This window comes from Argiope bruennichi, chromosome 5 (genome assembly GCF_947563725.1).
Source record: "Argiope bruennichi chromosome 5, qqArgBrue1.1, whole genome shotgun sequence".
In the NCBI taxonomy this organism is placed as follows: Eukaryota; Metazoa; Arthropoda; class Arachnida; order Araneae; family Araneidae; genus Argiope; species Argiope bruennichi.
Genome location: NC_079155.1, coordinates 46616465 through 46634542, shown reverse-complemented (window position 1 = coordinate 46634542; position 18078 = coordinate 46616465). Strand labels below are relative to the sequence as shown.

At 27.7% G+C, this 18078-nt stretch overlaps 1 protein-coding gene across 1 annotated transcript; it reads left to right on the top strand.

Annotated features, from left to right (window-relative positions):
- Positions 1 to 228: 228 nt before the first annotated feature.
- LOC129968892 (regulator of nonsense transcripts 3A-like) lies at positions 229 to 17481 on the top strand. The gene is made up of 8 exons (XM_056083224.1): positions 229 to 292; positions 901 to 1000; positions 5885 to 5992; positions 6086 to 6192; positions 7367 to 7473; positions 7559 to 7654; positions 9072 to 9143; positions 15649 to 17481. Exons 2-8 carry the CDS (start codon positions 914 to 916, stop codon positions 15774 to 15776), a joined length of 705 nt encoding a protein of 234 aa, XP_055939199.1. The 5' UTR covers positions 229 to 292; positions 901 to 913; the 3' UTR covers positions 15777 to 17481.
- Positions 17482 to 18078: the final 597 nt, after the last annotated feature.

Here is an 18078-nt window from a genome sequence, read left to right as displayed (position 1 = left end):
TTCGTCCACACTCCACCCTATACATTCCAAAAATGCGCTTCATCCTTGGCGTGTAAATAAATTTTTACCTTTTGGCGAAAAAAGCTTTTCCGTAAGCAACCATACATCGATTCCCCCATTTCCATCACTACCGGAATGAAATCCGTCCTCCAGTGCTGCTTCCCCCCACTGCTCCCCCCCTTTCAACTTCAAATGGGGGGTTCAAGCGTCCTCCGGTTAACGAGTCTCCATTTGTTGTGCGAGTTTCACGTGGCGGGTTTGTTTGAATCGTTGTGTAGATATTTGTGCTTAGGTAATTATAATTTGAATTGATTTAAAATATTTTTGCAATTTTTTATTTGAATAATCTTTTTTACTTTACTTTACTTCCACCGGTAGTTATAGTTTACAATTCTTTTGCACTTAGTATTTTAAAATTACTGCTTGAGGTCGTCTATCTGCAAAATTGAATTTATTGCACATATTTGCATGTCAATTAAAAAATTAGTTGATGGCAATACTGATTATACAAATTAAAATATTAGGATGCATTTTAATAGCATTTATTTTAATCTAAGGATCATTTTTAAGGAGGACTTTTATTCCACACATTTTTGAATGAACTAGTTTTAAGTTTAGTTATTTTCAATAATAATTTTATTCTATTTGCCTATTGTAGGCAATAGTACAAAATTAATTTCTTCAGTTATTTCTATAGAATTATCAGACAGAATTCGTAATGGAAGAAGTATATGAAAGAGGATATATCGTTTCTTCTTTAATGTTAATTTATTATCTGACATCTATATAAAATGAGACATTAGCTATGTTGGAGATCCAGTAAATTGGAAAGCTTTTCATATTACAAATATTATATATAGCTGGCTTAGAATAAATGATATTGATTTTTTTTTTTTTTAGCTCATTTGGAAAGATGGAAGACGAAAGTTTCTATAGTTACTTCTTTGAAGATGATTATTTAGAGAGTGATGACGAGGAAGAAATACTTTCTTTCAAAAAGGTAAATATTATTTTATTAATCTGCTTTTTTTGTAATGGTGATTTTTTTTTTTTTTTTTTGTATATGTTTAAAAAAAGTACTATAAATTTGGTTACCAATTGTTTGGTAATGTGGACTTCAGAACAACTTTTCCTAGATTTCAACAGGGTGTGTAGCATCATGAAAAGTGCTTAAATTTGAAAAACATTTTTAAGCACCTTAAAAGTGCATAATATTGAGAAAAGGTCTTTTAAAAAGTGCTCAATTTTCTAGTGAAGAACAAAGGAAGCTTTTCATTTTATCTTTTCCTACTAGTTGAATATGTTAATTTGAAATCATTATTGTAAAGGCTTCTTTACTGGATATATCAAAAAAGAAAACCAACAAGAGGGAATAATTCGAAGAAGGAATCCAGAGGATCTAGCAAATATTAAAATAATGATTAATGGTTCTTTTTTTCTTTTTTTGCTGCCTTTTTCTTCAGGAATTCACATTGCCATTTATTAAAATACTAGATTAGTTATCTAGAAAGGGCAATAGGAAATACTTACTGTGTTGTACTTATTGCAGTTTGAAAAACGTTCAAACTTCAATGTTAAGTGTTTTAGATATTGAAGAATTTATTTAAGATATGCTTAGTAGGTAAGTATTAAAACTGTTATGTGTTGTTAAAGAAGAATATGCAAATTGGTCTGATGAGCGTAAGATAAGAAAACTGAAAGATGAATTTGGTGTGCCAAAAAGATACATTGAACATGAGAAAAGTGCTTACAAATTCGATCATCATTCTCATTAATATGCTGTTTTGGAGCAATTGCATGTACGATTTGTTACAGCTAGTATGACTTGTACAATAGTCAAGCTTGTAAAATCTAATATAATAAAATTTCAACTTGAAGCCTTAGATTTTCGATGATCCTGGTATCTTTCATGGTGTTTTTTTCCCATGTCCCCATTCATTTGAAAAATTTTATTTGTTGGACCAACCTTGCCAAATTTTAGTTTTTTGACTAAGGGGAAAAAATGCAGGATATGGTGCTTAAAAATTTTCTAAGAAATAAAAAAAATGTTCTTTTTTTTCTAAGGCTTTGATTTTATCCTCTTATAATTTTTTTCAATTCATAATTATTATAGATTTTTTTTTTTTTTCATTGACACCTCTTAATATATAAAGGTTTGTTCTCAGTAAGGTGCGCCATAAGTCATTGTAGCCTGGAACGTGAAATTTGGGAAGATACTTTGGGGGAATTAGAGGTCTACTAAAAACGGATTTCTCAAACTTTTAATTCAAAGTTTAATTTTAAAAATAAAAAACCGGAGTTTTGACATATTTTCACCATAACATCAAAGCATATTATCACACAAAAATTGTTTTAGCACTGTTTTAAATGTTACAAAAATAACTATTCAATTATAAAAATTTTGTATGAGTAAATGAATTTTTTTCTTGAGTTTTAATAATTTTTGAGAAATTAGTTTTGGACACAGTTTATACATATACATAGTATAGAAAAAGTTGTAATCGCTAAAATATTCGAACTAGAGATTTTGACGAATCTCCACAATTTAGATCTTCCTGAGTTTGAAAAACACATTATTTTAAAATCTGTTTGTCATTTGTCTGTTATAAAGTAAACTCAAAAAGTTTTTTGAGCTACATGGCTGAAATTTAGTAACAGCCTTTACATCAAATTTGCCGAATTATGTCAAATTTTGAGTCAAATCTGTTCAGATGAAGTTCAGCTTTTCAAATAACACAATAATTACAAAAGGAAGAGGGGTAGATAGACTATATTCGGTGCACAGATTTAACATCTATAGGAATCTATCAAATTGTGAGCCAAACCCAACCTTGAGTTGACTGTCTGCTGGTTTGTATTTTTAGAAACATGTAAATGCGATAACTCAAAAATGCAATATCTTAAATATATCAAGTTTGTTATGTAATTTTGTGGCAAAAAGTGTAGTTTTGAGTTAAATTTTTTTTTTAATCAGTTAAGGAGAAGGCATCTAAACCAAATTGGAATTCCGGGTACTTTCAACCTCATGTCAAGGATTAAGCGCCAAAACACTTGCCAAACATTACATATGCGAACAAGTGAAAACGCTTTATTTATTGAGCATTTAAGGTTCAAAAAAGAGTTTAATAAAACTTTAGAAGAAAGAGGCGATTAAACAATTTCTTTTTAGTCTGATCATTTGTAAGCACTACTATTACTTTTAATTAAAAATTATCTAAAAAATTTATTTAGAACAGGATATTGGTCTATCATCAATTTCCTGACAGTTTTGCCAGTTGTACTTTGATAGCCATAGGAATGCTCCAATTCTTAGCTTTATGAGATTGCAAAAAAAAAATTACTAAATAGCAAACTAAAAAAAGCATAATTTTACAATAAAAGTGTATAGAAATAAATATAAAAATGCAGAAAATAAGCAATTTAAATCAATTGCTAATTTTTTTTTCTTTTGAAAGTTATGTATTATTATAAAACAGAAAAAAAAAAAAAAAAAAAAAACATCCTATGCTAGGAAAATGCACAATTTACATATAAATGCTTATAGAAGTGTGCTTTAATTTTTTTTCTTTTGCTAAGGTGTTTAAAAGTACTTAATTTTTGCACCAGTTATACTACTATACGCCCTGTTTCAAATTTAGTAAAATTGTAAGATTCTTTATTAATGATTACTTTTGAAAATATTGTATTAATTTGTATAATTACAGAGCCATTTTATATTTCAGGGTATTTTTTGTAAGATATTGGGAAATTTTTTTATTTTAGACAAAAAATATTTTACAGCAATCAATTTGTAATTCTTTTTGTTATAAATATGTATTATAATTAGTTAAATATTATGGAGTTGTTTCTTAAACTAACATTATGAATGATTAGAATAAAAAATAATCTTTATTTAATTTCATATTTTTAGAGAGCCATTGAGCCTTCCTTAGGCAATATATTGAACTAATCAAACTTAATATAACTTTCATAGATTTAAGAATATTGATAGACTGCTTTTCTAAAATATTGAACTTCTATGGATTTTCTCAGGGGTGTTTGTGCTCCGGGGATTTTGAACTTCGATACCCGGAAATTCCGGGGATCGTCGTTCAAAAGGAAGTAGGAATAATAATGAATTATTTATTTTGATCTGAGTAATTTTGTTTGCTTTGAAAGCAGAAAACGCAAGGTCAGTGTGTGTGGTGAAAACTTTTCCTTTCTTTCTCCAAAGGCAGTGATAATGCGTGAAAAGGGGGAAAAAACTTCTTTTTTGTTCTTTCCTTATTGCGAGTTATGACTCATTCCCCCGGTTCTCGGACATTCTCTTCTGGATTCTTTTCGGCAAGTAGGCGCGGCAGAAAAAAAAGGGAGAGACTTCGTTCGACCAGATGTGCGATCACGTGACCTGGGTTCAAAGGTCTTAATTTTGCAAAATTAATGATTATTAATTTTGCAAAAAAAGTAATTCATTGAACTTTTATAATTAGGTCATTCAATACTTCATAATCGTAATTTTTCATTTCTCCCCCCCCCCCTTCTCGAAACTCCAAAATGTCGGTAGTAAGTCCGTAAAAGTTTCCGGGGATTTTTTGGGGTCCCACAAACACCCCTGTTTTCTGAAATTTTGATCAATTTCATTGAAAACCCATATTTTGTAACTATAGGATGTTATCATAAATAGCACACTATCAGAATTGCATGTTAGTAATCTGGAATATATTACAGACTATAAGAAGACAGCCATTAAAATATTCATAGTAAATAAATTAAACAGGAATACAATGGAATTTTATTTTCACCTTGAAAGACAATTTTTACTGATGATAGTGTTTTATTGACTTCAGACTTGCAGACATTAAGGGACAAGACAGATTCTGGAATATTGCCAAGCAGTTGGATATGGAAATAAATTTAGACAAATAAAATTTTTTGAAAATTAGTATTGAAAGTAATGATTCAGTTTTAGTGAAGCAAAATATCGAAGAAACTGGCATTTTTTCCCATTTCTTGCAGTTTGAATGGTGAAATTGAGTGGCACTTGTAAAGTGATATGTTACTAAATTTAGGGAAACCCATCATTTACTCGAAACAATGCATATATTCAGGAAGATCTTAAATATATGCAGTAGACTCTAATTACATATGCTGATGCAACAATATTAGCATTTATTCTATATAGTAGTGAAACTCTAAAATTTACTAAATCACAAGAATGAAAATTAAGTGCTTTCCGATCTACTTACCTAAAACAGATTTTTAAAATTTATTGACTAACTATATTTTCAAATATTGAAGTGAATAATAAAACTTTTGCCAAACTATTTAAAAAAGAAAATGCAGTTGGAAATGGATTTGATTTAAATTTAGAATGCCGCCAAATGATAACTGTGGAATTCCAATGATATTTGTACCAAATGGTAAGAATAAGCACAGATAGCGCCATATGACTATTGAGGAAAGAAGTTCCTTTAGATAGCTGAGTTGGAGATGCTCTTAGCGGTACTTTGGACCAGATTGGATGTCGAATAGCAGCTATAGCTTCATGCACCAGCCTGGTGCATTGATGATGATTCTGCCTATTATTTGACTTATTTCAATTGATTTCTTTTGATGCCAAGCATTCATTATATTTTCATACCATTTATGTATTAAAATTATGCTAAAATATGCTTTCTGTGTGCTATGTCTTTTTATATTTTTTTAATTCCTATCATAGTCTTTTGTAGTAGATAATGCTTTTAGGGGACAAGATTTAAAAAAGTAACATAACTAAATTATACTGTATATTTATGTGAGCAAAAACCAGTTTGTCTTAAAGACTACTCTTGTGAAATAAAAATGAATTTAATCTTTATTACATTTTTAAACTAAATGATTTTTATTTATTTTAAAATCTCTTTAGATTCCCCGGCATGCAAGTCGGATAATAAAAGCAAACGCACATGATCCTCAAATAAATGAGGATATATCTGAAAGTGAGGAAGAAGAAGATATTCTTCCTACAACAAAGGTATTTATTAATTTTCTGGTGTGAATATTAATTTGTGTATATGATCAATTTTAATATATTTTCTTTGCAAACTGAAATTTGATTTATTTTTAGGTGGCAATTCGCCATCTACCTCCTGGGATGACTGGCGAGTATTTTTTCCAACTTGTATCTCCTTTGCCTGCCCATGACTACAAATATTTTGTAGAGGCAAGCAAAGAGTAAGTAAATTTCATTTTTGTTCATCATGTTAGTATCTCAAAAATCGTAGTTTCATCTATAATCTCTTCTAATTTATGGGCCATTCATGTAGTTGCCATGCTTTATGGGAGCCCTGCTTCATTTCTTTGATTGAAGCTGCTAATATAGCTCTTAGGCTTGTAAGAAAATCTGTACATTAACATTAAAATTTTAATGATTTTGTGAAACTTATGAAACCATAATACAAAATTAGCCTAAATAGCTTTTAAAATCTACTTATAATTAGGAATGCAAGAATATGCAGCTGTTATTTCTTTTAAAAACCAGTGTTGGTACATAAAAGAATGAAATTTAATTTTAAAACAATGAACATAGTTTTTGTATATAGTTATAGATATTAAATCTACTTCCAGATCAAATGTAGTAGGCAAACAAAACAATGTTTTTAAAAAGTATGACTTGAATGAAAAGGTATCAAATTATTATTTTATTTATTATTTCCTTTGTTTTTGAACATTATTGGGAATTATTTTCCTATCTTTAATTACTTTTTTCCATAAAGCCTAAACATTATTGCAAATTCCTAGTATTTCATTATTTCTAGTAATATTCTTAAATTTTCTCAAATCATCTCAGTTTTGTATATTTTGCTTTTTTGATCTGTTAGTTCAAAGCAAGTATTGAGAATTTATGGATAATGCTTGAATGAATTAAATGTCATTAATACATATTATATTAATTAAAACTAAATTTCTTATAAAAAACCAGAAACTATAAACTTTGATGCTTTGTTGAAAGTTTCTTATTTTCTATCGGAAAGTATTAGAAATAACATTTAAATTTTTATCTAAACATGGTATATACATGCTGTTTATTTTTACCTTTTTTCTTCCATTTAGATCATCTTAGCTTTGACATTGTTTATATTGAAGCATCAACAATTATGCATAATTTATGCTCTAAATATTGTGGAAGATTGTAATTTTTTGTTTTATTAAAGATTTGTGACTTTTCTCATAACTTGATAATATAAATTTTTATAATTACATTATTTTTCCTTTGGAGAATAATTATAATCAGGATTTTAAATTACATATAAAAAAAATCACCTTAATGTGTGAAACTTCATACACCTTTGGCTATTTATAAATATATATATGATGATTTAGTTCTAATTTTCTTTTTTCTAATTAGATATAATGAAAATAGGTATGCTACAGCGTACATCAACTTTGCTAACAGGGAGGATGCGGTTTTGTTTTTGAAACAATATGATGGATACGTCTTCCAATGTGAAAAAGGTAATTATATTCTTTTGACATATTTGTTGTTAATGTTACATTTTTATTTTTACAATTATTCTTAATGCATGTCTTCTAATTATAGGGGCGAAGTGCAAAGCCATTGTGGAGTTCACTGCTTTTGCGCAAATTCCAAAAGAACCTGCTTCAAAAGATTACCTTTGTGGATCAATTGACGATGGTAAGTGTTTTATAAATATAAATTGAGATTATATCAGCTCTATGATGTATGTTATTACCCAATTACAATAACCCAAGTTTTTTTAGTATATGAAGTTAGTAATTTGTTTTATTATATGGATAATTTTTAAATCCATCGCAGACAATCTGTATAAAAAAAAAAAGTAATTCAAACCTTTTAAAAACAAAGCATGGATTAATCTTTGAGTGAGTCCTTAACCATTTAATTAGGACCATTTAATAATTTATCATTTATTTTTATTATTATTTATTGATAATTTAATATTTCCATCTATATAAGTAGTTTTTGAGTAATAAATATTGCAAGAACTAAAATCAAACATTCACTGTTTCAATTAGACATATACTGCTAATTACAAAACTTTATCAAATAAGGTACTTAAAGTGGGAAAATAATTTAGTTTCTGTACAGGTTGACAACAAATAATTACAAAAATTAAATTTTACATCAGATTGGGGAAAAAAAAAATTGATGCAAGTAAGTAAAATGTTTTTCTTTCACTCATCCAGAAACACATAATTTTAATTTTCAATCTGTGAAGTTTGCTGAGATATTATAGGCAAATTCATTGACTATTTTTCCATATACAAGATTGGTATTTGAACTTGTCTGTATAACAAAGTTAATAAAAGTGCAGAAATATAATGCCTTCATTAGCCTTCATTTCTTCTAACCATACTTAGATAAATGTCATTCATGTCATCACCTATGACATGAAGACAGAGATTTTAAATTAATCAGTGATGATCTGCAGCATCTACAGGAGATATTTTATATATAAAAGAATCTTAACAATCCTGTAAAAAAAGTTCACAGACATCAAAGGTAATATAAGAAGAAAATCAACTTCTTAGAAGCTTAGTCGCCATCAAGGAATTGAACACAAACCATCGTCTTTCAACTCATACATGGTGTAGAGAAGCATAAATTAGTTGCAATTACATTTTTAGAAGTGCTATGAAATGACAAAGAATCAATTAGGTATCTTTTGGCATACTTTTATGTAAAATGGGATCAATCAAAATTCTTAAAAAATGCCTCAATACATATTTCTGTAAAATTGTTACTGATGATGAATTGTCATGAAAAGATTGTTTTTCATTTAAAAAGTGATCATTTTAGCAATTGAAGCTTTTGTCTTGATTAAAGACACATTTGTCTGTTCAAATTGCATTTCTGAGCGGGGGGGGGGGGGATAATAAAGTTTTGATTCATTTGAAAGTGGGGCTTAACTGTAAAAGTCTAGATTTATCAAATCTGATTGCCCAGAGTGTTCACAGTTATTATATGATTGCTAGTAATTATGTTGAGATATTCTCTTAACTTTCATTTTTATAATTATTAATTTTATAATAATTGTATTGCAGATTTTTTCTTTATTACATTTTAATTTTAGATCCTGACTACCTGGAGTTCTTGGAGAGCCTCAAGAGGAAAGATACAGATGCCTCTAAAGAAGATGATGAAGGTATATTTCGTTATATAATCTTTTTATTATCATCAAAAATACATTTATTATATTAATATATATATGAATGATAATGTTTTTGAGTTTTGTGTTTTTAAAAACATTTTTAGTGTCGCAGTTTTTCTATCATTTTCTTTCTTCGTCTTTTTCTCTTTTTTCCCCCCCTATGCAGCAATGTTAGATTTTACTGTGATAGCTTCGAAAAGACTGCATATATTAAAATTACATATTTTTATAAATTTTTTAACAAAAACTTATTTTTAATGTTAACGAATTGAATGTCATATTGTTATTTTTGTTGTCTTATACAACTTCAATAATGATGAATGATGATTATTTATTGTAATTCTATATTTCTCTCTAAATGTTATAAAGACATATGAAATCTGCCATTGTGAATCAATTGTTTTCAAGCTGAAGTGGCAAAAAGTTTTCAATGTGTTGTGCTTATTCCTGGTTTTGTCCTGAACTTCTGAATATGATTCAAAGTTTTGAAATCTATAGCAAAACTGAATTTTGTTTATCTTCAAAGCAGGATATTAAACTAAACTGTGAAAGTCATAATGACTACATAGTTAATGACAAAGATAAAAAGTATAGTTAATAAGCCAATAGTTTGTAGGTTTTGTCTAAAAACTTGCATTAAAAAATGTGTAAAAGAAGAGAAAGAAAATAATAATATAATTATAATTTGATAATTTAATAATAATAATAATATGAGTATGTATTTGCAAAGTTACTTATGTTGTTTAGTGAGAATTCAAAAATTTCAAATCAATACCTCATTTTACATTCCAATTTTCTATTGTGTTAACCTAAATTATGCAAATGATGGTATAAATAACATATATTCAAAGTCTTATATTTTAATAGCTAATGAATTCTTCTTTTGATATAAAAATTATTTTCTTATTACAAAAACTCTTTATTTTTATTATTGCATTTTGTTGTAGATTCATTCAAATCTTGTAGTGAATGTAGTAAATCTTTATCTTCTATTTTATATCTTTAAAAAATTGAAACTAAAGACTTAGATTTATTCTTACAAACTTTAATTACTCCAGAAAAAAATTAAATATGTTAGTGATATAACAGTTTTCTTTTGTAAAACTTGTTTTGATTAAATTTTTTTTGTGTCTTATACACTATGTTCTTTCATTAGCATTGTGTTAAAGAGTTGATTCTCTTGCCACCGATTTTATAGCTCCTTTAATTTTTCTATTATGTAAAGTTTGTACTCTTTTTTTTTTTTTTTACCCTAGTTTTAATTTAAAATTTATATCCACTGAGAAAATAAATGATACAGAACAATGCTACATTAAAAAAAAATTAGTTTTTTATTTCTCATGCTATAAAAATATAAATAATTGAATTAAGTTAAAAGACTTATGATTAAAAAAATTGCTGAAAATTAAAGATTTTGTATTGTAGGTGAATCAAAAATGACATTGTGGGGGTTATGTAATAATTTAATGCAGCTATTTATATAAGATATTAAAAAAATTTAAGAATAATGTTCATTGTAGCAAAGTAACATGCAGTATCTCTTGCGTTCCAAATAATAATTTACATTAATTCTTGCAAAAATATAAATATGGCTCAAATGCATAAAATGTGAACAACTGAAATTTGCTGTGTTTTAAGGAACGATTTTTATTTTTTTGACATTAAGAAGTAAGTTCACTGCATTGGGCTGTCTCCTATCATTGGAGTATTTAGATTGATTAGTTTGAGATTATTAAGTCAATTGTTGTAATGATTGCAGTTCTACAGTAGACATCCTTATTTATCATATATAGAATCTCTAATTTTTTATACTTCAATTGTAATAATGTAAAAACAAAAGGTATATCCATGTTCTTGAAGCACAAAATGCTTTCATATTGCTGGGATAACAGTAACTGATTGTTTAATCTCAATTTCCTTTTTTCATTGGAAACTATTGATAAGATTATGAGAATTAGAAACATTGTAAATTATGAAATCAAATACTTTTTGAAATTTGCAATGTTTGAAATTTTTAAACATTTGCTGATTGTGAATAACATTAATTTGGTTTCAAAGTTACATAAGTCAAACAATGGAAACATTATGAATGTTTAAAATGTCCCCTAGGTACATGGATTGTAATATCTATTATTTTATAATAATTTATCAATAGTGATTTATAATATCTTTATGAAAAACAAATATAATTCAAAATTGAACAAGCAAATTTATTTTAATGCACTATTTTGGTTAGTTATATGCTTTAATGATCTAAATAAAGCTTATTCCAGTATATCTTTGAGAATATTTTCTCAGTATTAATGTTGCTGCTTTGAAATGTTATATTGAGGAGTAAAATCAATATTTTCAAACTTTTGTAACTTTTTTTTCTATAATGTAAAATTTGTCCTTTTTTTTTCGTACTATATAAATTTTTAATTTCATCAGAGCTCTTCAGAAAATTAAATAAAAATATATATCAACTATTCAAATACACAGGGTATGCATTTTTCTAAATATTTCCAATGCTGGGCTGCTTATCAGCTTGCTAATTGCAAATATGAATCCATAAAATGTCATGCATGTGGGAAATCTACATATATATTACTTGTCTATATGACTATAAATAAAAGCCCGTATATAAAAAAAAAAAAAAAAAAAAAAAAAAAGGAAGTCGAAATGGTTGAATGTGATTCTGAGACTATCTAATCTATACTGTGCATTCTATAAATAAAATTTCAAGCAGAAGGAAGTAGTTTATTTCTATTATTGCTGATGGTAAGCACACAAATATGGAACTTGATAACTGCCATTGATGCTTACATGATATCAAAGATATGGATAAAGAATAATTTACTTGGAGCTTCATTATCAAAATTGAGATAGTTCAATGAAGAGGAGATCTCGATGGTTGAAGAAGTCCTCATCGAAATGCAATGTAACAATCAATATCATAAGTTACCATTTACTATTGTGAAAGTTGATCAACCAGCCAGCTCTTTGAAAAAAATTGATTATCAGTATTCTAGCTAAATTGGAAATATATATTTTTAATTTCTTCTGAATTGTGTGAACAATATTGTGAAACTTAATAAGTTTGCATATTTTCAAGTAAATGATCAATTGATTGAATATTATAATGCTTTATTGGATGATATTAAATGATTGATAGATAATATTTAGTAATTTGTTGAATAAGTGGTCGATGCTTATTGCTGATTCTGCGAGATTGAGTGGTGATTTGAAGGTAACTATAAACAAGTATTTTGATCCTAATGAGTTACAATTTCCTACTCAATAAAATACCTTTGCTGCTTTGAGGAGAGGTAAATATTTTACTAAACTTACCTGTTACAATCATACTAACTGAAGCTAAATCTTTATACTTGATAGATTAATGTATGGTATATCTGCTGCTGCAGTTACTTTTCAGTCAATTATGGAGCACATATTACAAGGTATACACAGAATTGCATTTTTCCAAAATGATATCTTGATCTCATCACTACTGAAGTAAAATATTTTTCCACAATGGGGGCTTTAATATAAAGATTACAAAAAGTATAATGCTAAACTAAATGCAGATAAGTGGCAGTTTTTCAAAAGAAATGCTGAAATTTGATATCATATAATTTCTGAAAGTGGTATTCATTCCACCCTTAAGAAGATAGCTTCATTAAATGCTATCTGAGCTTAAATCATTTTTACCCTTATTGAACTTTTACTCTAAATTCATAAGGAATTCATCTACTTAACATCTGATGGTATACTGGTTCATTATAATGAAAATCTTCTTTAATGAGTGTCTTGTAATGTTTCATTTTTGGTTAAAATGCTGAGTTTTCACACATTGTAAATATAAAGAAAACTCTTTAACCTATGTCTGCTTGTGCCTTATCAAAAGCTGAAATTAATTAATCACAAATTGAAAAAGCACCAGTAACAAAGTTTACCCTAGTATTTTTACCACAGGGTATAAGTTCTAGACATCCTTCTAAAAAGTGGATTCTGCCAAAAGTTCGCCAGACATTTTTGATTGAAATAAACAATGAAGGATGTCTTGGTAATAGTGAGCAGATGTTCCCAGCTAGCTCTTCAAGCCCTAAATATTGAAATGCTTTCATTCCTGATAGGTTTTCATGCCATACTTCATTCTTTCAATCAACACATGCCTATCATCATGGCTGATATTGAATTCTAACATGTTTACCCGGTTTCTAATTCTGAAATTCAGCAGTCTGCTGATCTTCCTACTGAAAAGTCGATAGATGAGGATATTCATTTTGCAGATATTCCAATTTAGAGACATTTCTGTTATTGATATCCCAACAGATGCTAACCAATGTGAATCAGAAAGAAGCCAAATAAACTTCATCTATAATTTCCTTCACGTTTGTAATAATATCTTTAATTTCCTATAAAAATGCAGTATCATAATCTAAACTATGTAATAATATTTTTTTTTGGTGCTAATTTTTTATGTCTTTTAAAAAGGAGAAAAAAAAATCGACCTAACTCTTCATGGAACAACAAGCAAATTAATTTTGAAGCAGTGTTTTAGTTAATAATATGCTTTTACAATTCAAACAAAGTTTTCCCCAATATATCTTTGAAAGTATTTTCTCAGTATTAATGTTGCTGCTTTGACATATGTTTTCATAATGCACCATTAGGAGCACCAATTCAGTTAACTGATTTAGGAGGGCTTAAAAATAATTTTTCCTTTTTTTTTTATGCGTGTGTGTGTGTGTGTATATATACATATTGGGTTGGCAACTAAGTAATTGCGGATTTTTTTTTAGAAAATCAAAGACAATTTTTTCATAGAACTAAATAACTTTATTCTGTATTGTATTGTCCATTTTGATCAATGACCTTTTGCCATCTTTCAGGCAGCATCATAATACCACGTTCATAAAACTTCTGGGTTTTATTAGCAAAAAACTGAATCAGGTACGATTTGACATCATCATTATTGAAATTTTTACCATTCAAGGAGTTTTGTAAAGATCGAAACAAAAAGTAATCAGATGGTGCAAGGTCAGGACTATATGGTGGATGTGGCAAAACATCCCAACCAAGCCCCAATAATTTTTGCCGAGTAACCAATGATGTGTGTGGCCTTTCATTGTCATGATGGAATACAACACCTTTTCGATTTATCAATTTGGGCCGCTTTTCTTCAACTGCATTGTTTAATTTCGTTAGTTGTTCAAAGTAGACATCAGAATTGATCGTTCGGTTGGGTGGTAAGAGTTCAAAGTACACAATTCCTTTGTAATCCCAACAAACTAATAACAGGACCTTCTTTTGATGAATATCAGCTTTTGATGTTGTTTGAGTTGGTTCACTTGACCTGCTCCACGATCTTTTCCGCTTGATATTGTTGTAAACAATCCATTTTTCATCGCCAGTTATCAGTCGTTTTAAAAATGGATAATTTTTATTACGTTTCTTTAGCAAATCGCAGCTGTTAATGCGTTGCGTTAAATCACGACCTCCGTAATACAGGTCGTGGTTAAATGCGTTTCTTTCAGTTCGTGAGGAACCCATGTATCGAGTTTTTGAACATAGCTAAGTTGTTTTAAGTGATTTTCAATGCATGTACGTGATACATGAAGCTTCTCTGCAATCTCACGTGTTGTACTGTGACGATCTGAATTGATTATTGCTTTGATTAGGTCGTCATCAACTTCAACTGCACGACCAGAGCGTTTTTCATCTTTGAGTGAAAAATCACTAGAACGAAATTTGGCAAACCAATTTTGACACTGTCGTTCTTTTAAGGCTTCGTCACCATAAACAGCACATAACTTTTTATGAGCTTGCGATGCGTTTTTCCCTTTGCGGAAATAAAAAAACAAAATATGACGAAAATGTTCCTTTTGATTTTCCATTTTTCAACGAACGCCAAACGAAAACTACGCAACCGTTCAAAGAACTTTTTTTACTGATTGACAGCTGAATTGCCAACTATCAAATAACAAAATGTGTTTTACATTTGTACTACGTCTGCAAACCTAAAAATTCAACTGAAGCCATCTATGAGTGAAATCCGCAATTACTTAGTTGCCAACCCAATATATATAGACTTTTTAGGCTTTGAGACCAAGTGAACGATAATTAAAATTCCAGTGTTAATTATTTTATTTTTACTTTTATTGCTAATCCATTGTTTTTAAACAACTCTTTGCATGCTTATTATATAGAATTCAATTATGAAAGAAATTTAATTACCTATCATTAAAATTTTATTGCAGGTTTTTTTTTTTCATTTCATATTTCAAAAAAAGCAAAAGTAATGATTAATCCTATTAAATAAATATTATATCATTAAAATGTTAAACAAATTTATATACACCAATTTAATAAGTGAATCACATTTGTTTGATTTTTATCTTTTTAGTATGTAATGCTGTGCTTTTCATTATTTAATTTTATAAATCTTCTGATTGTAATATATGTTTTAGGTTAAGTTTTATGATGTGTCTAATACATTTTACTGTTTGCATTGCAGTTAGGTCAGCTACTTCAAAAACTTTTGATCCTTTAGTTGATTATGTAAACACACGGAGAGCTGAATGCATTGCCAGAGGTGTATACAAACATCCACCAAAATATCGAAAGTGGCAGCGAAGGTATTGATCAATGGGTGATTATGGGGACACATTACATTACTAATGTTTTTGAAATTTTAATGAAAATATTTTGATTTTATATTTTAACATTAAATAGAATCAGAACATTAAAAGAAAAAGTTATTTTGATCCATCTCTTAGTTGAATTTTTTTTAAATCCCTTTTTTAATATTTTCTGCTTTTTTAATTATGGATATTTTTTTCTTTGAATTATATTTATAGATTCACTAAAATATATTACATAAAGCTATGTTTGGATTTCTAATTTTAAACATTAAATTATGGTAAATATAAAAGCCATATTATTTAATAATTTGGCATACATTTAATTCATTGTTTTTGTAAACCATTCGAATTAAGTCAAATCCCATATTATTATATCAATAATTTAATATTAAATGTTAATATAACAATTGTACTTACAGTGTAAGAAATAAGAAAAAATTAGTACTACCCCATTTTATATCTTCTATATAAAGAAGATTAAATAGATGAATGCTTATGCACAGTTTCATCGTACATATAATTATTAACAAGTTCCAGTAAATTGAAACCTTTTTCTTAAGCCAGAATAAAAACCTAAACAATATTTAAAACATGGTGGTGATAAAAAGCCTAACATTGAAAAAAAGCCTTTGAATTTCTTAATTGTGTACATATTTCAATTGTGATGACTGTTAGTGATAAAGCTAGATAGTTGTTTATCTGTTTTTTGGTTTTCTTCCCAACAGAGTGAGAGCTATCAAATGCAGCACAAATATGCTTAGCAAGATAGGGATATGTACCTTAATGCAATTTTTAAAAATATTAATCAGAATTTTTTTTAAATATTTAAAATATAGAAATTTTGGCAGCTTAATTTTTTTTTTCCCCTTGCTTTATCTTTTGAAAATATTAATGTTTAAAACTGATTTTTATATTTTTTAAAAATTGTCTTTTCAGTGATTATAATTTAATTGTTATCCAATTTTTTTTCTTGAGTTTTAGCTTTTTTTTTATCATAATGTTCAACAGTAGACTTCATTGTTAAATTAAAATTCAAAGCATTTTCATGTGTTTCATCAAATATTTAATTGTGTGATTTCTCTTCCCGTTGTTGACAACTAAGTAAAAATAATTCTATTTCATTTCCATTATTTACATAAAAAACAAGATTGTGAAGTTACAATAAATTGCAAAAGTTAGAAGAGAGAAAAACCAGACAATTTTTCCATAGCGCTATAATAATATGAGACTTGACTTAATTGGAATTTTGTTTACAAGCACAATGAATTAAACACATGTCAGACTATTAAAATAAAATGGTTTTTATGTCTGCCACAGTTTAATGCTTAAAAATGTTTCTTCAGAGGATCATGAACATCTAATTAAACATTAGAGATTTAATATAAATAAACACACCCAGTAATCCTTGCAAACCAACTGATTACCAAAGTAATTACTTGTAAATGAAAAGCATAATATCTCCTGAATTATTAAATACAAATCTGAAATTTTGGTATAGTGAATAGTAAGGCAACATGAGTGCAAGGATTAATAAAATAAAATTTGTTATTCTAAAATAAAATTGGTTTATCAATTTTTGAGTAATGTGTCCCCTATAATATTGATTTCCAATATACCTAAATCTCCATATATTTTTGAGTGTAAATATTGTAGATATTTATAAGTATAGTCACTTTGTTTATATACATGGTTTTTTTAATTTGTTTTTGTCCGTGGTTTTTCTATTTTATTTAATGTATATATATTTCTGGAAATGCAGCACAATACATGTATTAAATAATCAGTCCATGATCAAATTATAAGCTTATTTTTGTATCATTTATTCTCAAATTCAGAACTTATTTTTGTATAGTATGCTCTTAAACTGAGCTTTTTTAGTATGTTCTCAAACTATGAGCTTATTTTTATAATGTGTGCTCTCAAATTGTGAGCTTATTTTTATAATGTGTGCTCTCAAATTGTGAGCTTGTTTTTGTATTACATGTGCTCAAATTGTGAGCTTATTTTTGTATCATGTGTGCTGTGCTCAAATTATGAGCCTTTTTTTTGTAATCAGTATTTTTATATGATTTGAAAGAATAAAATTGCGATTTTTTTCCCCTCATATATTTTTGTTTTAATTTACTTGTGAATATACAGCAGATATACATATTAGATATTTTCCGCATCATGTTAAAATTCCACTTTTCTAGAATTACGAAGGAAAATTCTTAAGTTAGAAACAATCACATTTTTTTTTCTTTTTATAAAATGCATCTATGTTTGGTGAAAATAACATAGTTTTCATTTGATATTGCTATATT